The sequence below is a fragment of the Agelaius tricolor genome, unplaced genomic scaffold (assembly GCF_023055355.1).
Source record: "Agelaius tricolor isolate 1412-34295 unplaced genomic scaffold, bAgeTri1.0.p SCAF_6, whole genome shotgun sequence".
NCBI lineage: Eukaryota > Metazoa > Chordata > Aves > Passeriformes > Icteridae > Agelaius > Agelaius tricolor.
In genome coordinates, this window is record NW_027269266.1 from 39,325,676 (window position 1) to 39,350,310 (window position 24,635).

At 42.1% G+C, this 24,635-nt stretch overlaps 1 protein-coding gene across 3 annotated transcripts in view; it reads left to right on the forward strand.

Moving 5' to 3' along the window:
• The window catches only part of TGFBR2 (transforming growth factor beta receptor 2), a 61,251-nt gene extending 38,784 nt beyond the window's left edge, over positions 1–22,467 (forward strand). For all 3 annotated transcript variants that reach the window (XM_071429419.1, XM_071429418.1, XM_071429420.1), the window contains 4 exons: positions 3,653–4,452; positions 8,583–8,724; positions 16,431–16,558; positions 20,031–22,467. In XM_071429419.1, coding sequence (XP_071285520.1) covers positions 3,653–4,452; positions 8,583–8,724; positions 16,431–16,558; positions 20,031–20,210 — 1,250 coding nt within the window. In that variant the 3' untranslated portion in view covers positions 20,211–22,467. The remainder of the gene's footprint in view (positions 1–3,652; positions 4,453–8,582; positions 8,725–16,430; positions 16,559–20,030) is intronic.
• The last annotated feature ends 2,168 nt before the right edge of the window (positions 22,468–24,635 follow it).

Below are 24,635 nucleotides of genomic sequence, written 5' to 3' on the forward strand. Positions count from 1 at the left end.
ATTAATAGGCTCTTTTGAAGCTTAAGAAAGGACTGATCCACCCAAATAATAGTTGTGGGTGGGGAAAGTTATTTAGGAGCACGTTTGCAAAACATGAAAGGCTGTTTCATTTAACCATTTCCTTGCCTGCCTGTACAGCCAGGTTTTGCTCATTCCAGTGCTCAGAAAGAGGAAGCTGCACTCCCATTTTTTAAATTACGAGGTTTCAGTCATAGGTATTTATTTATAAGTGAACATATTTATTCTTAGATTCCTGTAGTCAAGCCATAAAATGTTGGCTAGCCACTATGCAAACATACAGCTATGCTCTGAATTTTGATCCTGTCTTGATTTTGTACACAGATTTTGCAGAGAAGTACCCCATCCTTAGTTTGTGCTGGAATGGCTGACTTGATTCTGCTCTTATCATCAGGCAAAATCAAAGACAGTTCCAGAAATTACTTGCTTGGGACACATCTCAGTGCCACCAGCTCTTTGCTCTTGCTATCTCCTTTAATTCTCCTGTCAGGCAGCTTGGTCCCCTCATAAGCTTAGAGTTCAGTCTTGTCAGTCCTGACACTCAGTTCTCCCTGATGTGTGCTCATTCTTGCACTTCCCAAACATTCAGTGGGATTTGCCTCATGTCTTAAATACTGAAAATTAGCAAGCCTTTGTCCCAGCTGCTTTAGGTGGGGTTGTGCAGCTGTACACTTTTTACCCCCTGCTTCTCTGCTTCCTCCAAGCGACCATGCCAAAGCGGATGTGTCACTTTGCAGCAGGGCTGCAGGATGATACAGTGTTCAGGGGGAAGTGGCCAAACTGCTCAGCTTCTGCTTTGATTAACTTTTTTTTACATTCTTTTTCAAGTAACATTTGCAACATTGACAGTTTTTTCCCTTCCACCCAGAAATTCCCCTGCACCGCAAGCAGAGCTTTCTCTTGTGCAAAAAGAGGAAGAGCTGAAGGAGCTGAGAACTCTCCTGGAGAGTTCTCAGCTGTAGAGCAAAATAATACAGCCTGCTCTAGGACATTGTAGGAATGATTGGAGATCCTCACACAGTCCATAACAGTAAAGAGCAGGGTGTGTTTCTCCTCAGTCAGAGCTGAACATGCACCCAGCTGCCTCTGACTGCTTGAAAGACAGCTAATACATCTTAGGGCTTTTGTCACTCATTTTGAAAGATATTTGTATTTCAGGTATCTGGTCTACATGCTGCAGCTCTGTGGCAAAGAAAAATTACTTAAGAGGCCCTAAAGAAACATTTTCATCGGTGTGAAAGAGTATACCCTATGTTATAGATGATATGTTACTCATTTCCAAGGGCAGAGTCCAGACTTAAGCATGCTTTTCTGTGTTCAAGAAAAAACACCAAAAAAACGAAACCAGCAAAACCGAACCCCAAATATTCAACAAAATTACTTTCTCTGATTGTTACAGGTCATAGTTGTGTCAAGTAGTTGTGACCTGCGTGCAGTCAAAACTCCAAAACAGCCATCCCACAATGCAGTCTGTTCTCCTCCACCAGGGTGTTTCCCAAGTTCTTAATAAAGCAGTTTTTCTAGAAGCAAAGAATGCACAAGGGAATAAGCAATGCAAATCTATTTACCGACAGTGACATTTGACTTTCTAAATATATTCCTCCCGTAAAAGCCATACAAACACAGCAGGTTTTTTCTCCTCTTCAATATGTTTAAAAGCAGAAGAGTTTGCTTTAATCTGTGATGAATTTTTAGGTATTGTTTTGATTTAAAATGTAATAATTTTAAAATTTACTAACATTTTGTTGTCAAGAGAAACTACTGGAGAACAAGGATTTGTGGTATGCATAGGTCTGGAAGGAGGGATTACCTCAAGTTCTTTTGCATAAATAAAGGAAATATATTTTTGTAGGTACTGCTAGTGTATGTCATTGACCTGTGCTAGGCTGGGAATGACAGTGCTAGAAAGGCACTTCTTCTTCATTGAAACCCTCTGAGAGGCTAGGATTTAATTACTCACTTGCATCTGGTCAATGAACCTTTTAAATAGGGGAAGCACATCCTGTTTCAGGATGCAAGCCTTTTTCCAAATAAAAAGAATATACTTTTCAGATGTCCTATCACCTGCCTTTGAACAGCTTGTGGCTCCTGCTAATTGCCAGCTGGGTTTACAATGGAATAGTGATTACAAGTGAAATTGGAGGGTCAGAGGTACTGCTTGTTCTAATTGTAGACTTCTTACCCTTATCCGTTTCAGCATTGCTCACCTTTGTTTTGAAAGGCACAGAGTAGGGGAAACAGAGACTTGTGGCTAATGTAGTTAGTGACAGCTTCCCTTCAGAGCTTATTAAACTTTTCCTTTTCATATTGACTTATTTGGTCTGGTGCACAGAGCCTGAGTCAATGACGTGGCTGTGAGCATCCGCCAGAGCATCATGCTGCCACCACAAGCCACTTGCTTAACTGTAGCTGCAGCTTCATTTGTTCAGTCCATTCAGGTTAGGCTCCCAGGACTTCTTCCTAACAATTCCCTCCCTCATGCAAAGATGATATAGTACATTTTATGTGACTCAAAGGAAGAAAGAGACTAAGAAAATAAATTTCCATTTGTTCGATCAAATCAGTTTCAGATGTAAACTCTGGCCCTCCTTTTATCTCTTCTTGGAACAAAACTGTTCCCTTTTAAAATGGTTGTCTTCCCTAAGAAATACAGAACTAGTAGTTTTTACTAGTAGTTTTTAGAGGTGACAGGGCAGCTCTTACCTATAGGATAATAATCTGTACTCTTCCCAGAACACATCCCTATGCTACAATAGGTCCCTGTTGTTCTTCTATTCTCTATATGTTCCACCTAAGAATATGGTGGAACATATAGGGAATAGAAGAACAACAGGTGGTGTGCAGTGCACCAGGTATGGAGTTTGGAGTGAACATCTTCTTTACAGCAGAAAACCAGTGTACAGCCAGCAAGGAACTCACAGAGGAAGTTTTCCAATACATAAATCCATATAGAAGTACCTGGAGGGTGGTGGTGGTGACTGTTCTGAGCCCATTTACATGCAGATGTTTGAATTAGCTCTAGCAACACTCACATACATCAAAGCATGAGAATGATTTCTGTTTTTTGGGTCTATATGGAGGCATACATATTTGTGCCTAAATATTTTTGTATAGTGTGTGAACAGACTTCCTGAAGATGGCTTTGCTGGGATTCTACTAAAATATACTGGATCTGGAGTAATAACTGGGCAAGTGGGAGTTCACAGGCTTCATTGTCTGTTTATTATAAAAAAATGAATATGTTTTAGTAATTAGTGGTTAAAGGAGCAGTTCTGTCAAGAATACATTGACAGTACTCCGTACAGGAGACTTTGGCTATTGTATTCAGGAAAGTGAAGATTTCATCCATTATGTATTAAAAGCCTGAGAAAAGAACAAAGATAATAAATTACATTAGGTTCTTACTTGTTCAGTTCTGGCTTTTTATAAAGTAAGCAGACAGGGAAGTTGTGGTAAGCAGAGGCCTACATACAAAACAACATTTTGAAGCAAGAAAGCAGTGACAATTTTTATTTGCTATTAGTGGAGAAGATAAGGTATTGCATTCTGGATAAAAATTATAATTATTGACAGCCTTCTGTAGATATCAAACTATGATATAACTTCATGCATGCCTTCCTTCTGTTCTTTACAGATGACCCCCATAAACCAGAGGAGAAAGATGAAATTTCCAAAGTCACAATCATAAGTCTTGTCCCGTTACTGGTGATTTCTGTTGCTGTGATTGTTATCTTTTATGCCTACCGCACTCACAAGAAGAGGAAACTCAGCAAGGCATGGGAGAAGAATGTTAAGCCCAAGAAGCATAAGGACTGCAGTGATGGCTGTGCCATTATGTTAGACGATGACCGCTCAGACATCAGCTCCACGTGTGCCAACAACATCAACCACAACACAGAGCTGCTGCCCATTGAGTTGGACGTTGTTGTTGGCAAAGGAAGATTTGCTGAAGTATATAAAGCCAAATTGAAGCAAAACACATCAGAACAGTATGAAACTGTGGCGGTCAAGATTTTCTCCTATGAAGAATACGCTTCCTGGAAAACAGAGAAAGACATATTTTCAGATGTAAACCTCAAGCACGAGAACATACTCCAGTTCTTGACAGCAGAGGAACGTAAGACAGACCTTGGCAAACAGTATTGGTTGATTACTGCCTTCCATGCTAAAGGAAACTTGCAGGAGTATCTCACACGGCACATTATCAGCTGGGAGGACCTCTGGAAACTTGGCGGGTCCTTGGCCCGAGGGATTGCCCATCTGCACAGTGATCACACACCCTGTGGCCGTCCCAAAACACCTATCGTACACAGGGACCTAAAGAGTTCCAACATCCTGGTGAAAAATGATTTAACCTGCTGTCTCTGTGACTTTGGGTTGTCCCTGAGGCTGGACCCTTCCCTGTCTGTGGATGACTTGGCTAACAGTGGGCAGGTAAGTTAGAAGGTTGAAGGGGGAGCAGGTAATGTACCAGTTTGTCAGTTCCTGGGCTGAAAAGATGAAAAAAGCTTCTATGGCAGTTTTGACTTAAAATAATTTAAATTAATGTGAATGTGTTTATAAACAAAGAGGCTCTAAACATTAAAGAAACAACCAGAGGAGTGCAATGTAGGTTTTGTTATGATTGGAGACCTGCATATGTGTGTGTGCAACCATCCTCTCACTTACACCAAGCATGTATGAGCTTGTTAGCAAATGTTCATGGTGCTGCTGCAATGCACACACACAAATACAATAAGGATCTGCTTCATGTTGTGAGGTTTTGACACAGTTTTCATGCCTGATGACATTACACTTCTGTGTGACTTGATCCAATCCTGGTCTGCCCCAGCATACATGAAGTCAGTCTTGCATCCTCAAAAACTGTAAGCACATAACTACTGAGAGATATAATTTTAAAATTCAAAAAAAGAGACCTCTTTAATGAATGGTACATTCTCCACATGTAAGCAAATACAAGGATGTCAAATAAAAATAATTGCCCTGTTGTGATTTTTCAACTAAGGAGCATGGATAATACTCATCTGCTTCACAGGGATGATTATGAAGGCGTTGAAGATTACCTGCATCTACATATTGTCTCTTTTAATGAAAACTCCCGTAGTATAAATTCAGATCATTTGTTAACTTAATTCCTAATAGTTTAATTATACATATACTTGTGTATTTCTATATTTATATTTTTATACATGGGTCACTCAAATCTTGTCATTTTAAACTGACTTTTACCTCACATGGAACTAATATTTTAGCCTAGAACATTTTCAGGGACAAATCTTCAGTCTGTGGTGTTCTGTTGAGTTCACAGGAGTTTTACTGTGCTTTATCAAATGTGGATATGCCTTTGGAAGTCTCCTTATTAAAAAGCAACTGTCCTGATCTCATTTTTAGAAGATCTATTAACCAGAGCCAGGAGTGAATGTTAATTAGTGGAGTCATATTTAAAATACTATAAACACCACTCTATTGCATATCATTTTTTTCCAGCATGCCAGATCTTTTTAGAGTTCAATGAAGTCATACCAGATTGTCAGTCATAAGACTGGTCCCATTTGAAGCAAGACAAGGACTCTGAAATTCATTCAGACACTTTGCTTCAAGCAGACCCTTATTGCAAGCAGATTTCTCTGGCATTGCTCAGAGTCACTTGGAAGTAGGAGGATACTGCCACTTCCACAGTCCACACCAGCACTGATAACAAAGTACAGGGCTGCTCAGATCAGGTTATGGCTTTGGAGTTAGTGTCCTTGGGCACTGATGTTGAGGCTGACTGTTTTATTTTGTTTAGCTTCAGTGAATCTGTTTGGGGGTGACCCAGCTGGTGTCATTCTTCTCTGTGACAAGGAGTATGAGTCAATTGATTTGACTCCAACCTCTGCCTTGTTGTTTTTAGGCACACAAGAGCAACCCACTTTAATTCCCCAACATGTCGGCTTCAATGCTGTAGCTTTTATTAAAGAAGTCTTGCACCAAGATTTGCTTTATGCATAATTTCTAAAATTTACCCTTTGACTCAAACACTTGCCACCAGGAGATTCAATTTTATAACTTGTATAATGGAGCTGACCCAATTTTTAATTCAATAAAAACTTGAGCTTTCGATGAAATAAATAAGAGTGTAAATATTTAACTGTTTTACTGGTCATCCTTAGACACCAATATTGAAGGCAAGTTGTTGGGATTACAAAGCCATCTTCTTTCCAATCTACCCAAATACCTTCCATATCATGCAGATATAGCCATTATTGACTACAATACCAGGCTGGAAACCACCTTTCTCCCCTATAGAACCTTTGCACTCTTTTGAGTTTGGTCATCCATGATGGTTTATATTTGCAGACATTACTTGATGTGACCATATAAATCTGGACCTTCTTCACACTGTGTTCAGAGAACTGGTAGGCGGCTGCAAGGACCACAATTCTGTACCTCAGCAACATCAGCACCCTTGTAATAGATGGTTTCCCATATCAGATAATGGGAAATACATACTGCCTCTCTGACTGATGCACCTCAGGGCATGAAACATCTCTCAACAGCTTGAAAGAAATGTAAGACCTCCAGTAAAAAAAGATTCAAACCACATAAATGAAGAGAGATGGTCCCTCACTAGAAGTTTTGGAAATTTAAGAACTTAAAGCAGACTGATATTTGCAAGGAAGAAGCATATCCAGACTCTAGAGGTCCAATCAGCTTGGAATCTCCAGAGTTCAAATACCTAAAAATGCATTTGAGACTCAGGAGTCACTTGTTTTCAAGATACAGAAAAAGTGTCCTTGGCCAAAAGACCTAATAATCTAAATGCAGATAAAAGGATATAAGCAGAATGGAATATATGATAAGTTCTAAGGAGGATGGATATAACATTGGCTTGATAGCATTCTTCAAGTCAATTTTTGTCTGTGCTTTCTTCTGTGCATTTTAGTTGTAGACCTTCATTCTCCACTGTCCTGCAAAAGTGCAGTATCCTTTCCATTGCTGCAAAGAGCATGTTAAATGCCAGACCAGAACAGAACTTTGTGGCAATGTGAGGGACCTGTGTTTAGGCATCATTAATCTTGTTAAAATCTGCAAGGTTTCAGATGTTTGCCAATGTGCACAGGTAACCTCTTTAAGTTTTGGATGGGATGTGCTTGGAGAAGAAATCATCTGCTAGAGTAATGGTGGGTAGCAGCAACCTCTGCTCCAGTGTTTCTGTATGTACATTTTATGTAGGGAAGGGAGTTGGTGCTCACCTCGGTGGTGCTGAGACATGACTGTCCCAAGTTCCTTTTCAGTGTATAGCTGCTATTCACATGCTAGGCCTTAAATTCATCAGTGTCAATGTAGCAGAGAACTTAACTTTGGGACTGCACACACTGAATTTTTTTTCTGTCCTCTGTTTATAAAGGCTTTGATCCTACAACCATTCAGATATTTTTGACACAGAGATTGTCTGCTATTGCAAGGTCCTATGACAAAGCTATGTTCTTTATCTTTTCTTCTTCTTACGATACTTTCCACTTTTTGTGGAACATCTTCCCATTTGCCCTGAGCCTGAGGTGATAAGACATGTTTACAGAAGCTTATAAAAAGAGTATCATAGGGCTCTCTCAAGACTGTACATTTACTATGTGGCTGTCTGCAGTTGCAGACCCAGGAACTGAAATGATCTTTTGCAGCCCTGCTTGCCTCTGGGCTCTGGAGTGATTGCTGTAGTGTAAACAGCTCGTTTAAATCATACGTCCTACTGCATCACCCACTTACATTTGTTCATGTCTGCCATTAACCAGTCTTCAACTTGAAGCTGTCTTTGCCTGATGAAAGACTTCTGTTTGCAGTTTTTCAAGGGGGATACGTTATTTATACCCTGTGAAGAGTTTGTCATTTGAGAGCAACTGTTGAATGATCCAAGAATTCTTCCTTAAATCCTTTCTTGTGATAAAAACGGACTTTTAAACTTCACCTTCTGTAATGCAAAATCATAATCCAGATCTCAGCAAAGCTGCTAAAGTCATTGCTGAAAATTGCTCAGTATGAATAAAGTTTGTGAGAATGTTTTTTTCCAAGGGGCAGATTTTTGGTTTTGATTCAAATGTGTGGTTCTGCATTCAGTATTTGTGTGTTTCCTTTCTTCTCCCAGGCCTGCATTTACTCTCCTTTTAAGCCTGCCATGAAAAGAAACAGCTAACACTGTAATAAGCTGTGCAATATAATACAATGTGTTTCTTGCTCATCTGAAAGACACTTGGTCAGCAGCAATTGCTTCAGGCCCAAAGGTTGGAGTTTGTCTGTGAATGGCCAAAGAGTGAGAAAATTTATCAGTGTCAAAATTACTTGCTTAAGGAACTAAAAAGGGCTTTTTTTTTTTTCCTCACCAGGAGAGGTGCAAGTAAGTTGGTAGTCAGGACAATGCCAGATTCCCCTGGCAGCAGAAAATATGGCCTGTGCCAAGTATAGCCTGAATTTTTGGATACATGTCAAATGGCAGTGTTTCTGTGAAAGCTGAAGTTAAATCACAGTGGAATCCAAAACATGAATTGCAATTTCAGCTCATGAGCTCTCCCCAATCTCTTCTCCTGTAGGTTGGCACAGCAAGATATATGGCCCCTGAGGTTTTGGAGTCCAGGATGAACCTGGAGAACATGGAATCCTTCAAACAAACAGATGTGTACTCCATGGCCTTGGTCCTCTGGGAAATGACATCTCGCTGTAACGCTGTCGGAGGTAAGTGCATCTGTTTTCTTCTCTCTAAAAGTATGTTGAGACAGACATGCTCTCATGGTTGTCTGGGGAGAGGACGATTCTTTTTACCTATCATAAGCTTTTCTGGTGTATCTGGATGCTGTAAATTAACAGTCCTTCAGTAGTGTGAGATGCACATGTGCATGAGCAGGCTTGAACACGAAGCACTGAGCGCATGAGTAAACTGATCCTCGGTGTAAGGATAAGTTTGCTGTTAGGTGGGTCATTTCTAAAGATTATTAAAGTCTGGTTTCCCTATGACATCTTGGGTAGCCATGGATGGACTCAGTCTGGTTGATCTATTCAAAATAATTGAAAACATAAATCAATTTGAAATATTAAACTGAAAAGTGATAACTGTTCCCATTTACTTTCATGGAATGTTAATTCTCAAGCCTAGTAAGGGCCAGTTAAGTGTCACATTTACTAATTGGTAATTTCCGTAAGAGGCATCATAGTGGGATGGAAAGTTTCCTGTTTTCCCAAAGTCACCAGCTGCTGCACATCATGCTTTGTGATTTTGCAAGAGATCATCCATATGAGATATCAAGGGATGTTTGCGGTATAAAGTGTAGTAACAAAATAAAAATTATTGGAACTGACTATCAGAACAACTCCATGAAAAGCTGATGTCTTTGTTCATATTCAGAGTTTCTTCTGAAACCAAACTCTCCCTTTCTACTTTGCCTAAAGTTGATCCAAAATTCCCAGTGTGCAACACTGGTATGTGCTAGAAATCAGAAGAGTTGCTGTTGGGATATCTACAATACATGTTGCCATGCTTGAAGTTTTTTACCTTTCTTCAGGAACTAAAATAAGACAAAGTTGCATGTCAAATTCTTAAGCCTTCTGGAATTGTCTAAGAGTCATTCTAAAAAATACTGCTGCATAGTTCAGGGCTCACACAGGCAGTCTAAGGAGCAGGGCAGTAAAAGGTAACACTAATGTGGATATTATAGTGGATATGCAACTGTGATTTGATTTGTTATCCTTCTTCCAAAACCACAGAGGCTCTCTTTTCACTGGACTTGGCACGGTTCCACCTTGAAGGGCTGCCATAGACACAGAGACAGGACAGTCTTGCAGGCTGGAGCACTGTGCTATGAGGAACATAGTGTACAGGAGGGAAACCAATGTCCCAGGGGAAGATGTGCATAGCTGCTCCTTGTTTCTCTAGCAGCATCTGTGGGATACCACAAGTGAGGTCTCTGAAGCCACTCTGCACAGTGACTGTGTGGCTGCACCACGATGTCCATGGGCAGGAGGGAGGAATTGCCTCCATCTCAGTCTCCTGCTCTGTCTGACCAGCATTTGGTCTTGCTGGGTGGGCTGTATTGTGGGCGACAGATTTGCCCCTGTTTGCACCCTGCCAGGAAAGCTACAAAGTGAGTATGTGTGCTGAATGTGCTAGCATAAAAGCATGAAAAGAACACCAAATTCTTTTCTAGTCAAACATTTAAGGGTAAAACACTTGGTGGTTCAAGAACTGAACCTCAGTCTGACATATTACAAGGCAAACCTGTCCATGTTTAAATGGATCGTGGTCATGCCTGTTTCTAAGTGCATTGGCACAACGTCAGCCTTTCATTAGCACTTTTGTAAATGTGGCAGAGGAGATTTAAAACCTGAAATAAAGGAACTGTGCCCTGTCTCATGATCTGTCTCTGTTTCTTGCATTTAGGAACTCACCTGAATAGTATAAATATGAGCTGTTCACGGTGGAGTCTTTCATCTTTGATGATGCCTGAGTCCCTTCCTGTTCAGATTTGCTGAGTAGGGCAAAACGAAGATTGCAGCAAAAGCAAACCTTATTGCTGCTGTTCTCAGAAGGCAACTGCTAAAAGAGGATATAAAGGGAGTTTCATAAGGAAGGAAAATCACCAGCATGTTTAGTTAGAAGAGATTGACCCATAATAACCTTGAGAAGAAGAGCTGAAGTTATTTCAGTAAAGGGAAATATTTTTCTGGCCCAGCATCCCCTTTCAAGTGATGCTTAACCCCCACCCACATCCTGGTTTTCCCTATTCATTTCATCCTTCAGTCATTCTCATCTCCAGAAACACATTTCTTGAATTTTATTTCCCTATTTCAGTCATCTTTCCTGAGGTGAGGTCCCCAGCAAAACCCCAGGAGCACTAGAGCAGATCTGTAGGGGTTGGAACTTGCTCTTAGCATCTCTGGCTAAAGCAGTTAAACACAACTCCCAGGATGTAGATCCCTTAACTTGTCACTGGCACTGAGCTGCAACAGCAGTGCACCATTACTCTCATTTCCTTCTCAGATCTTCCCCTGGTTCGAGCAGTCTGGTTATCTTTGCAGCCAGCTGGTGAAATACCCTTACAGTGATTCATGACTGCAGCTCCCCCTCTGCTTTCCTTCTCCATCTGTCACTTGTGAGACTCCCTCCTCTCCTCACAGCCTTTCTGAGGAGCTGCCTCTGCTCACGCAAACCCCTCTTTTACTCCTAGACTGTTTGGCAATGAGAAAAATGTCTTTGCACGTGAGGCAGAGTAGGCTGACCTGATTGCAGACAGCCTTTTCAAAGGAGCCTAAAAGATCCAGGCTCTGTCTTTGCAGGGCAGGCTTGGCTGTGGTGTCAGCTCAGGGCAGTTTTGAGGGTCAGAGTGGGGAGTCTTAGCCAAGACAACAGCATTAACAACTTTATTTAGGGAGGGAAGCATGCAAGGAAGGGGGGCTAATTGCCTTTCAGCCACACAGAGGTACAGGGACTTACTTCTTTTTCAAAGGGAGCTCTTGGGATTCATTTGTCAGCGTGCAGGTGTTCGGTGAGTGTGGGAGGTGATGCAGGCAGGTCCTTTCACTACAGACTCTTTGTCAAACACAGCCTCCACTCTATGCCAGGCCTCTTCAGTCAGCAGACATTTAAACAAAAATACCCAGCAGCACAACCCATACTGTGAAGCTGCTGTAGTAAATAAGCAGGTAGGGATTGGCTTTTGTGAAAGGCCATGCTGTTCGTTGTTACTTTGTTGTGCTAAATATGGAGAAGCAGAAATGGGGCTCAAGGGAAAGGGAGACAGAGGCAAAGATCGAGGTTGACTGATTTTTCACCAGAGTATAATTTAAGAGGCATATTTAGAAACTCAGCAATACTACTTTGGGGAGAACTTCAACTGTTCCACACTGCTGTTAACTTGGTATTTCATTCAGCACAACAGCTGTGCACCAGATGCTGCACCTTGCAAGAAATATAATTTTCATCTCAACCACTTGCTTTCAGAGTGACACAGCTTTGGTGACTGAGACAAGTGTAATTTCTCTGACAGCCTCCTAGAAAGAAAAGAAAACCATCTGGTTTGAATCGCAACTGCTATGGGTGAGGGACTATTGGGGGGGGCAGGGGAGAAGGAGGGGAAAGGGAACTTTTGGATACACAGGTTTGGTGAAGAGGAAGAAGAGAAAGCCCTCAGAAAATGGCAATGTTGCTCGAGCAGTATTGTACTCCTGGAGTAGTGGCTGGCTTCAGTGTGATAGCAGAGCTTTGTTTAAAATGGCGGCCTTGCTTTACCCGAGCTGTGTTTCATGTGAATGAAATCAGAAGTAATCTTATGCTTACTTGGAAAAAGTCAGCCAAGAGTCACATTTTGGCAACTAAACATCTGTGCATCCTGTACCTCATGAAATGCTCAGCTTCCATCACACTGACGTGGAGCGGTGACGTTCCTGGCAGCAGGGAGCAATCAGATGGCCTGTGCAGCAGGGCTGTGCCTGCACTGTGGGCCCTGAGGTGGCTGCAGCTGAGGGCTGATTTCAACTTCTCCTTCTGTGAAGCTGAGCTCAATCAGGGCATGTCTGCACTGCACTGGCTTGTAGTGGCATACAACCCTGCTTGGTAGATCCACACAGTGCAGTGTCACCCCATGACAGGCACCCATGTCCTGGAAATTCTCGCAGTGTCACCACAGTGCTACATGTAAGGTAGCAAGTGCTGTCCTTCAACAAGCCCATGTGGCAGTGGATAAGGTCACTGCACCACACCCCGTGCTGAGCACTGATGTGCTCTGTGTTTGCCACTTTCCCACCTCAGGATTCACTGAGCAGCCCCTAAGCCTGGTTGCCACCAGGGCTCATGCACTCCCAAATCTTTAGAAGGGGGATTGTGTCTTAGATCATCAGATGTGAAGTCACTTAGGAGGTATGCGTGCACAATGAGTTCACTCATCCCAATGCATCCTTCCCTCAACAGGGAAACCTAAGGAAATCTATGAAGTAAACATTTGACAGCATCTTAAACTTGTCCTGAAACAACTTTTGGGCCTCTGTTTTGGGCATTATTTTCCCTTTGTGCAACTAGTGCAAGTTAGCAGATTCAATACCCAAATTCCTCTAGCATGAAGAAAGACACCATCTGAACTATCTGCACACACTACCTGTGTTTGCATGAGCTGTCACAGCAGCTCCACCATCAATTGATTTATCGCTTCTTCCCCCTCATAAGCTCTAAATAAAGGGGCATTTCAAAGGAACCTAGAAGTTCCCAAACACAAGCTCACTGCTGTGGACTGTGCCTCACAGTTGAGTTCTGCTGGCCATTCACCTCACTCCTGCTTTGATCCTGCATATAAAACATCATCCAACATGAGAAGTTGTCCCACAGAAATCAGCAAGACAGATCACATAAGGGAGTGTCAACAGGGTTTGTGGTATGCTCTTCTGACCCAAAGAAAATTTCACTGCAAAAAGCTTAGAGTAGAAAAAGACCACAAGTGAGCCAAATGTTCCAAGCTTTCATCACACAGAACAAATAGATTTTCAGTAATATCTCCATTTGGAGCTAAAAATCCTATTCCAACCTTTCTAAAAACTATAGCTAGGCCAATGCCAAAAGAAACTAGAGGTACAGCAGTTAGTAGTGCAAGTCAGCTCTCAACCATAAAGATTAAATGCTGGAGGTTAAAGTTGAAGGAAGTCTGCCATTTTTGAATGCTAAAGGTTCTGTAGTTTGTGGTTCCTGATATATTTATGGTACTTCATCCAGTTGTCATTTTTGGTGCCCAACTGGTCTAAAAACCAATGAAAAGAAACATATAAGGCATGAGAAATAGAATCAGCATCTGTATAGAGCCACACACAGGCATCTAGCCACAAACATCTTAACCTACCTCAAATTGACATCTGTTACATCTACTGCAGCACGTAAACATGATCCACGAATAACACCAGCTATTACTGCAAAACATGTCTGACACTTGAGATTCCACAGCATTAGGATGACTTACTGCATGAGGATTTAGTGGGCTTTTTTTTCTTTCCAAGGGAGAGAGAAGCATGATAAAAATAGCAAGGAGATGCCACATGCTTTTCAACCTGAGGGAAGGCATGACTGTATTGGTAGAAAGTCATTACAGTGAATTGGCATCTGGCCTAAATTTCTCTTTCTTTACCATAAACAAAAACAAAGCAACAACAAAAAATCCAAATCTGAAAAACTTATTCAATCTTTATATTTGGAAGAGGAATGGTCATAACTTACAAACAATTTCTCAAACAGAAAAAATGTATTATGAACCTATCAATTGCCAGGAAGGGTTTTCCCTTCTCCTGCTTGAACCATCTCATTAACTTGAGCAACCTGGAGATTAAATTAGTTAGAGGGAACAACAAGTCAGCACCACAGCACCAGCTTCCCTCTGTTGGCCATTGAGACTCTTCTAACTCCTCACCCTACAAGATCTCAGAACCTTGGCTGGTGTCCATGACCACTACCACAACTGAACCATGACTGATGGAGATGGTGCAGGAAATGGCCATCTAGGTCATGTGATCTAAATTCTCCTGGTGAACTTTAATATTTTTGTTAGCTTTGAACATATAGGTATGTGCAGAATTATTATTCTGCATCTGCTGCATGCTAACCCAGGTCTGACTAGCAACATGGCAACTTCCCAATTCATTTCTAGAGCTAAAGTTATATAAATTTATTTTGGCTGAGTCATCTCAGACTCAGATTAATGTGGGTGAAACTGGTTTGCATTCTTGCTCAGGAAAGAGAGTAAAGCAGACTTTGGCCCTTGGGTCTTAGAAGATGGAAGTTTTGTTTCTGGACTATAGCCATTCTCCAGAGCATCTTGTGGAAAGTGGCCTGCAGCAGATGGCTAGGGAGAAGGAAGAAGAGCTCTGCAGGAGGCATCTATGGGGTGATCTGCTGCCCTGCACACAGTTGTTTGCAGCTGAATCTGTAAATGCTGAGCATTTGAAGCACGAGGTTTAATATCCCTTCCAAAATGTTTGTTATTGTAACTTGGCTATTCTTTTTAAGCATTAGCCTGATAAAGTCTTCGTCTCATGGCCATCACATACAAGTGAGATCTACAGCCTGACTTCAAGGCTTTGGGGAAAAATCCGAAGATAGTTGTCTTCAATACTACCTTGTTTTTATCATGAGACATGACAGAAGGCTCTAACCTGTGTCATCTTGATCTTTAGTTATTTTCACTAGCATATCATATGACCCCATCCTTACCTTTCTCTCCCAAAGTGAACAAACCCAAGTGTTAGATGTTCTTCCCATTTCTTCTGGGCCTTTAATCCTTATTCATGCATTCTCTGCAATTTTTAGCCCTTTAGAGGAGTGAGCAACACTGGGCACTCAGTTGAACTTGGTTGTAGCATCATGCAGCAGTGGTTTGTCTCTCCGCTCGTTTGTCTCTGTTCACACATCATCTGGGCATTCACATGCATTCTCCAGACTTCTTTGTAGATTATACTTCAGTTTTGCTTGCCCCCAATTAATTCCTAGAAAGAAATAAGAGGCAGCAGAACAGGCCAACTTCATAAATCTTTATCTGATAGCAGCAAGTCATTAGGCCTGTGAGTAAAGTCTCCATCTGTTCCCGAAGAAACCACAGCATTTTCTACACTGTGTCAGCATCTACTATAATATTTCCGCTCTCAGAGATTTCTTGAGTTTTCTCCAAGGGTCCCATATGTCTGCCTCTTCCTTTCTCTCTCCAAAGAAAAGCAAAGAAAATATGCAAAATGCAAACAAAAACTAGAGTGGCAGCAGCCCCTTTAGAAAGCTGTGCCCCTGTATCACAGGCCAAAACTGATCCATTTTGGGAAGGAAATCTAAAATAAGAGCAGACTACTACTTTCTACAAAAGAATGCAGCTTAGGAGTAAACAAGAGCAGTATGGCAGCTTCCAGCATTGCTCCTTAACTGTATCTTTGCCCTTTCCAAGCAACTGCTTTGTCCCAGCAATCCTCACATTCACATCTACCATGACCAAGATTTCAGTTTATATTTTACCTGATAAGTGTGTGTGGACTCCCGGAGAGCTAAGGGTGACCAACTGTTCGAAAGCTTAGCTCATGCAAAACTCACCTTAAACCTCCTGTGCATTTTACCTCAGCAGAGATTGAAAGGCTCACAAATAGATTACTCTGCTTCTTGGACTGTTGCTAATATTATTATGTACTAAAGGGTTTAAATGAGAATTGTTTTGTTGGCTAGGAAACAAAAGGGGAGGGAGGGAGTGTGTGTGAGAAACACATTTGTAACATTTTTGAAAATGCCAACTGGCTTTGCTTTGTTTGGAGCTGGTCAAGCAGAACAGTGGCAGCGAGCAGCTAATCAGTAGCTCCTACTCCTCAGAGAACAGCCAGCTCCCTCCACTCTTGGCACCAGCACAGTCCAGCTAAATACCCTGTGTTTGCTTCTTTCCCAGAAGTGAAAGAGTACGAGCCCCCATTCGGCTCCAAAGTGCGAGAACACCCTTGTGTGGAAAGCATGAAGGACAATGTCCTGAGAGACAGAGGGCGACCCGAGATCCCCAGCTCCTGGCTTAACCATCAGGTAAGAGCACCACACGTGGGCAGTGGGAGCTGCACTGTACATTTAGCTGCTGCCTGAAGCCTGAACCTTAAACTCAATGCCCTGCCCAAGAGGCTGCACCTCTCTTTTCATGGAGAGGTCTGTGACACATGGAGAAACTCCATCACAGAGTGGCACTGGTGCTGAAGTGGTTCAGGCACCACAGTTCTCTGCACCATGCCTGCCCCAAAGCCCTGGTATTCCTACTGCACACCAGTGTAATCTAAAAGCAGTCAAAACAGAAACATTGGAAGTCTGAGATCCAAAAATTATCCAGGGAGCCGCAGAATAGTTAGGCCCTTAAAGCACACTGTGTGTAGGCTCTGAAAGGGCAAAGAAAACAACTTCACACATGAGCCTCTGTTGCAGGCAGAATGAGAGCTTCAGACAAAATTTATTAGAGAAGCCCTCCTGTTGAGTCATGAGGTACAGAAAGGATCCCCTTGCTTGCTAAACTCCTTCTCAGAGAGGTGTCTAGGTGTGGCTGGGTTCAGTCTCAGCCCCAGATTTTGTCAAGTTTACATTTTAAGGATTATATAGGTGCAATTGAACCATTATACAACTTTGTCCCACATGATTAAGGTTGCCAAACCAGATATAAAAATATAAATTATTTATTATGATAATAACTAGACAAAAAGGTCTTAGAGTTATGTACTACACAGTGTAGGAGCTGTAACTACTCATATAGTGTGCACTATGAAGCAATATTGAAGCAATCATATTAAAGCAACTGTACTAAAGGTAGCAAAACCAATTATTAACTTAAGATTGATGTCAGCCACCCATGCCAACAACCTTAGGCAAATCTCTCATGCTCTTCCTCGAGGAGTAACCTTGAGGGCATGGGAGTAACCTTGAGGCATTAGACTCCTCAAGGGGAGGAATGTCTACACTCATTTCAAGAAGGGTTATGTTAGAAGATGCTGTTGTTAAAAAGTGGGACTGGGCTTTCATAATATAAAGCAATGGACTGTCAGTCAGATGTCTCCAGGCCAGCTCAGTCAGCTCAGCAGCTTTAGATAAGTTATTAATAGTATCACTTGTTTGTTCCTTTGTTGGGCAGTTCACCAGGTCTGCCACACCTTCACATCACTATCAAGATGTTTAACTTTGAGCCAGGCTGGTTTCAGCATTATTCAACACCAAAAGCAGCATGATGCCCTTCTCCATTCACCACTGGCAGCTTTGCAAACAGGGCACTTTTCAATTTGTTTTACCCCATTTCCAGGGAGACCATCCTACTACAGAGGATCTTCAGCAGAGAAAGCAAATCTGGGTACTTTACCATGGAAACCAGTTGTATCCCAGCTGTTGACAGGTTTAATGAAATAGGAAATTAGTCTTCAGCAAGCCAGTCTGGTTTTATTCAGGTTGTGCATTAGCAGTCCATTTCCCTTGCATATCACAAAGCACTTTGTCAGCTTCCTCCATTCACGAGCACCATGGTTGCACTTCCTAGGCAATGGTAGATTTTTCAGTAGAGGAAACTGAATGGAAACAAGCCAAACACATGCATTTCTTCACCTTTGCTCTCAGTAGTTTTATCAGTAGACATAAAATGTGAATCATATTAGAGGCTTGGTCATTCCACTTCTCAATGAAATATGCTGAGTGGTCTTTAGTGACAAAAGGAAGGTATCACAAAATTTTACAGAAGCCCAGGCAACCAAGAATATCATCTACTGTTTCCATCAGGAGCAATGTAACACTCCCTTTTTAATTCCATTTGGGAAGTTAAAATCAGCTACTTAAAAAAGACCAAGTGAGTTGCTAAAATCAATCATCTTTCCAACCAGGAACACCTGCCACCTGATGACTATGGCAGAATGCAGCCCCTTCCTGGACTGCAGGAACTTGCTCCTTATGTACTCAGCTGTGAGGTGTAGGGCTGTTGAGGAGGGGCTTTTAACAAGGGAAGAAAGTTGAATTTTGAGGGAAACCTGGATATCTGATACTACCAGCACTAAAAGCCCTTGACAGCAAGGCTGAGTGTGCAGAGAGTTGCAGGTTGAGGTACTGGGGTAGAGCTGTAGGATACACTGTGGATTTAATCACCTCTGGGTTTATAAAGCAAGTAGAATGATCATGATTTGGACCTAGGTGTCCTGCATTTGACTTCAGAGGTTTCTTCCCTATATAAAACCCACACCTCAAACTGCCCCCAGCACAGAGCACCCCACCAACTGGGAGGGCCATGCATTGTGCTTATGTCACCAGAATGGGCACAGCTGGCCCCAACAGGGTTCAGCTAAGAGTCTAAGGAAGGAGATGTCTGATAACATGCTTAGAGGACATTTAATGAAGGTGGATTTGATTCCCTTTGCCTGAATCCCTTCAGTGTTTCACATTGTGCTAAGATGCAGTGATGCATCAGTTTCTACAGTGCTGTGATGGTTTGCAGCAGCTGAGGATCTGCTTTGAATTCCATAGAAGTTGTTCTTACTGTAATGGTTCTTCCATATTCATTTCCTTCCTCTGCAGTTGTGTTTTTGTAATGAACTCATTATTCATCATGATAAAATTCTGGAATGGATTTACATATTACAATTACCCCCACACCCCCCTTAATGAGATTTGTTGCACTATTGATTTCAAGTTAATGTTTAATATTTAATTTAATTTACTGCTTGTAATTTCAATGCCAGCAGAAAACTAATGTTATTTGTATACAGACAGTAACATTCTGCTATTAGCATTGACATCAGTCAACATCACCAATTAGGTAAATTATACAATTAATGCAGTGTTGTGAAATGTTATCTTTTTAAATAAGTTTAAGATAAATCCTACTTAATGGGCTTTTAGTATCATAAAACAAAACTCAGTTTCCTGTGGCAAATACTTCATGTTTATAAAATTCATTACGGAGATGCAACTGGGTTTTTGCTCCTGAAAACATTTGCATTGGAATTGAAATGAAGGTTAAACAGTTACAACTGTGAGTGATGTGCTTAAGTGTTTGTGGGACTGTGGCCCATATTTGCACATAGATTTAGGCAGTCTACAAGGAATTCATAAAGAGCTGATATACAGCCCAATATTGCTGGCAGTCAGAATTCTGTTTGAAAAACCCAAGCAGAATTCAGGCATGCAGAGGCATGGGTTGAGCAGGAGGTCATGTTATCCAAGAATTCTGATCATATTTATTAAACAAAAAACCCTGCTTGATTCTATATCACTGGTCCGAAGCATCGTTGTTCTTGTTATATCAGACCACATGCCCAGAAATGACAGTTCCAACTAAAGCGCTAAAAATACTGTAGTAAGGTTTCTTAAAAAAAAACCAAAAAGAAAAAAATGCCCCCATGACAGAGGCAGCAGATCTGATAAAGAACCCCCAGGACACGTGTGAAATAACCCCCAAAATTCTGAGGGCACTGAAGCAGCTCTGTGAGAGAGGCGTTGCTGGTGGCTGCCCCCGTCACGGGCGCTGTCTCTGTGCTCCCTGCAGGGCATCCAGATGGTGTGTGAGACGCTCATCGAGTGCTGGGACCACGACCCCGAGGCGCGGCTGACGGCGCAGTGCGTGGCCGAGCGCTTCAGCGAGCTCCGGCACCACGACAGGCTCTCGGGGAGGAGCTGCTCCGAGGAGAAGATTCCCGAGGACGGCTCCGTGACCACCGCCAAGTAGCGCCTGCCCGAGAGCTCCGGGACGGAGGGAAGTCGCTCCTAGACGTGTTCACCTTGGCAAAGGAAGAGGTCTTGATCAGTGCCTTGACTTGCTTCCTGGAGGACTGAGGCTGTCACTACTCCCTTTAAGCTCCAGCTCTGGACAGGGAGATGTATTCTGGGAATTACAAGCTGGGGGAGTAGCAGTCATACCCTAGCACTGGCGGCCAGCATCATGTCATAGGAGGAGCTATACATGGTAGCACTTCCTCAGGAAAAGGATTTGAAAATAGCCAATAACATTATGCACTTTATTAATGCCTGTATATAACTATGAAATTGCTATTTTTATATATATATATACATATATATATATATAAAAAATGTGTGTGTATGTGTATATATATATGTATCTATATATCTATAAACAGTCATGTCCTGGGAAAAGAAAAGTTATTAAAAGAAAGTGCTTCCAGGAAATTACCAGTACATTAGAAATCCCACCCCTTAGGGAAGGAGCCTGGGGGGACTGGTATAGCACCACACCAGCAATTGTGCACTAAGCGTTCTGCCAAAAAATAGGAATGAGATGCAATAAGAAGATGACTTTCAAAGCATGTGCTGTGACCACCTGGCTGTCATCCTGCTGTTCACAGGAGCAGGAGCAGTCTCACAGCAGACAGGCCAAGTTGACTTTGCAGTTGTACTTGCATGGTCCTGCAGCACATTGTGGAAAATTCAGGATTGCCTTTTCCCTCTCATCTTAACCCCAAAGTGTTCAAAGTGTTCCAGAACAGGCATGTGAGGAGGTTTGGTCCATCCCACATGTGTGTTTTGTGAGTTCATTAATGTTGTATGTTTATTGCTTTGAATTCGTGCTGCTTGCAAACAGGTTGCAAAGCATCAGCAGGATCAGTTTTCCCCTCCTCCCATCCCCACCCCCAAACCATAGAGAACAGGACAGGGCCAGGAACAATCCAAGCAGATGTTTTATATTTGCTGTGCATTCTGAATGTGGGCAGTCCTATTATTTTTCCCCTGTCTTTTACCTTGATTGTGTTGCTATAAGAACAAACTTTTTTTTTTTTTTCCTTTTCCCTGTACAATGTGTCTAATTGCTAGGCAAACCACAGTGTGACTGTTCCACACTTTCCAAAGTAAGAGGCAGCAGCTGTTGCCTTTATTTTTGCAAAAAGACCTTGGAGGTGAGGGAAAGCTCCATAGCAATAGGTTAATGGCATATCCTGCCCTCAGCATTGCTTGCATTTAGGGCTGCCTCAGCAAGTCAGCAATTCAAAGAATTAAAAAAAAAAAACAAAAACAAACCAAAAACAAAGAAAGACTTTTTCAACAGGATCTTTCAGACTTCGCTGGCATTCTTTCAGTTCCCCAAAATGGTTGAGACAGTTGACATCACATTGGGCCTATATACATGATAGCAATGTGTTTAAGAAGTGTTAAAAATTTTGTCTCTAGGTGTTTTACAGTAATTTATCCACTTTTCTCTTCCTCATGGCATGTCAGCAGGCCTTGCAATTTAGAAATTTAACCAGCACAAACCAATCCTGGACACATGTATCTGGTGTGGTTTATTAAACACCTTTGACAGATAAACATCAATATTCCTCTCAAAAATTTTGCCATGCAAGTCAATAGGAATCATGCTTATTCAAATAGGAGTTAAGATTTATGATGGCAAATACTTTATTTGAAATGGTTTTGTAACTGCCTTTTTTTTTTTTTTTTTTTTTTTTTTTTTTTTTTTTTTTTTTTTGCATTTTAACCAAACTGCTCAGAGATGTTAAAACAGAGTGGGGCAAAACCTCCACACCTACAGTGGAATTTAGAGGATACTATGGCATTTTTTTAGGGATGGAATGTTGTAAATTCACAGGGCCATAGGCAGAGGTAGGAGATGTGGGTGGGGAGTGCATCCAGGGAGGTAGAAAGTCATTACAGTGGTAATGACTCAGTCTCAGCCCATTTCTCTTCCTCCATCCACCCAGAAGGTCAAGGAATGGCAACCCATAGTTCCTGACAGTACTGACATTTTTATGGGGTTTTTTAACACTACATGTAAAGGAAAATTTTTATTCTTTTAAGGAATACTTCACCTGTACATCATGTATGAAATAGGAATGTGAGGAATATATACTCTTGTATATCAAAGGTTTCAAACACTTAACTTGCTTTGTAAACTGTTTTGAGGGGGGTTTTGTCTTGTTTTGTTTTGTATAAATCAAATGTTTATTGGAGCAAATAAAATAACACCAACTCAAGTTCGTCTCTGGAGCATCCAGGATAGGGAGAGGGTTCTTCCTAAAATGAACCCTATCCTAAAATGATTCAAGTCCATTTCTTCCCACCGTGGGCCTGAATGTCACTCTCAGTCTGTGCAGTGTGCATGTGATGTGCTTTGCTAAAGACTCCTTCCCCTCGTCTCCACCCTGCCCTTCAGCAGAGCAGCACCAGCAGATGGCCAAACTTGCTGGCCCCTTAGCCCCTGCCCTGTTATAGCTTCACTAGTCTCAAAGGAAAGGAGGGAGAAAGGCCTTACAGCTGGTGATTTCCTACTTCTGCATTGCTCAGGTCTCAGTGTGGATGTGACTCTTACAGACAGGGTTTAGTCACAGACTGGGCAGTTTTGGGTTAGCAGTTAGACTCTGTGATCTTAAAGGTCTTTCCAGCCTAATGCGTTCTATGGTTCTATATTTAGAACCATAGTTAGACCTCAGTCATTTTGGTGCTGATATTCAGGTGAGCCAGAAGACAGCCCACTAAATCTGTGTCACTGAGAAGTGCATGATTAATGTGCTTGTGCCTTACAGCTACTGCTCTCCACAAAGAGCTTTCACCTTTTTAAGGTGATACCCCTCCCTTGGAAGGCATGCAGAACACAGACTGAAAAAAAAAAAAAGAGCAAGATACCTCCCTCTGCCCTCTTCAAATTGCCTTGAATGTTACTTGGGTTGAATCTAAGCCTTTTCACAGGGTGCCATCCACCAGTGCCTGATTTGGGCATCTGAGATGCTCCAGACATCACCATTTTTTTCATAGATTGTATTTTCATGCCAAAACCTCCACTGGCCCTCATACTTGGCTGTGCTGAATATCTCCTTTTGAACCTTCAAATGTGGATACCTCACAGAGGAGCCCATAGATCTTTGTTCATGAGTCAAGCAAAATCACAGAATAACTGAGGCTGACAGGGCATCCAAGTCTGCTCTGTGCTTGTTTGTCATCTGGTCCAGGATCATGTTCAAAACAGGCACCTTAAATCAGGTTGCTTGTTGAATTTTGAGCATGTCAGTGATTTCACAGTCTCTCTGGGCACCCCATGCTCTGAACAAAGCAACACACACAGGCAGTGTCAGGTGCACAAAGGACCATGGCCATATCCAGTCTAAAATTGGCAAAACGAGGGTTTTGTGAAGGAGGCCTTGCCTAGGTGCCCCCCAAGCAGGCAGCCACAGGTGAGCAGCTCTTCCTTCAAGCCAGCTGCCCTCTGCCAAGTACAGGAGCAGCTCTCAGCTTCCTGACAGGATGCAAAGGCTCCCTGCCCACACCTCTGTGGTTTCCAGCAGTGCCCTGCTGAGCCTTGGCAAGCCAAGCATCCTTGTGGCTGGCCCTAGCGTGTGCCAGTGCACTGGTGGCAGTGGCCACCCCTCAGCAGTCCCCACCACTGGCCACATATTGGCAAAGACCTTCAGGCCCTGACATCCTGTTTATGCTGGCTCAAAGTCTGAGTCCTTTTGGCATAACACAGCAAGCAAGTGTTGCAAGTGCCTTTTAAAAACGTAGCAGGCAAATTCCACAGATCTTTTAGTCTTGAAGTACAAGATATCCTTGAAATTAAGTACTCTATATACTTCTAATTATTTTTTTTTAAAGTTAAGGTTTTGCCCACCTTTCTTATCCTAAATATTGCATTGTACATCCTACTGTGAGCAGCTCTTAATTAGCATGTTGGTCAGCATTTTATCACCAGGGTGCACAGCAAGGAGGCTCCAGCTGTGCAGTGCAGACAGCAGTCCTTGGCTTTACTGCTGAACTTTGCAATGGTCTCTACTGGATAAGGAAGTTTCCCAGTGCAGCCTGCCTGTGTCACCAGTTCACATAATTTCCAGCACAGTGGGGATTTCACCCCCTTCTAGGATATTCCAAATTGCTACTGGAATAGACACGAATGATAAAAGAAGGAAAAAATAATGACCCAGCTTCTGAGGAGAAAAAAAAGAAATAGAAAAGCATTAAGACATCATTATTCCGAATGCACCTGGAAACAAACTGGGCCACATGTAGAGCACCTGCAATATTGTCCTCTTGTCAAGCCAGCTGTACTGTGGCCCAAGGGCATCCTTTGCTCCCAGAGGAACATTGATTAATTTATTTCCCAATCCTTATTTCTTTCTCTCTCTACTACTTGCTTTTTTTTTTTTTTTTTTTT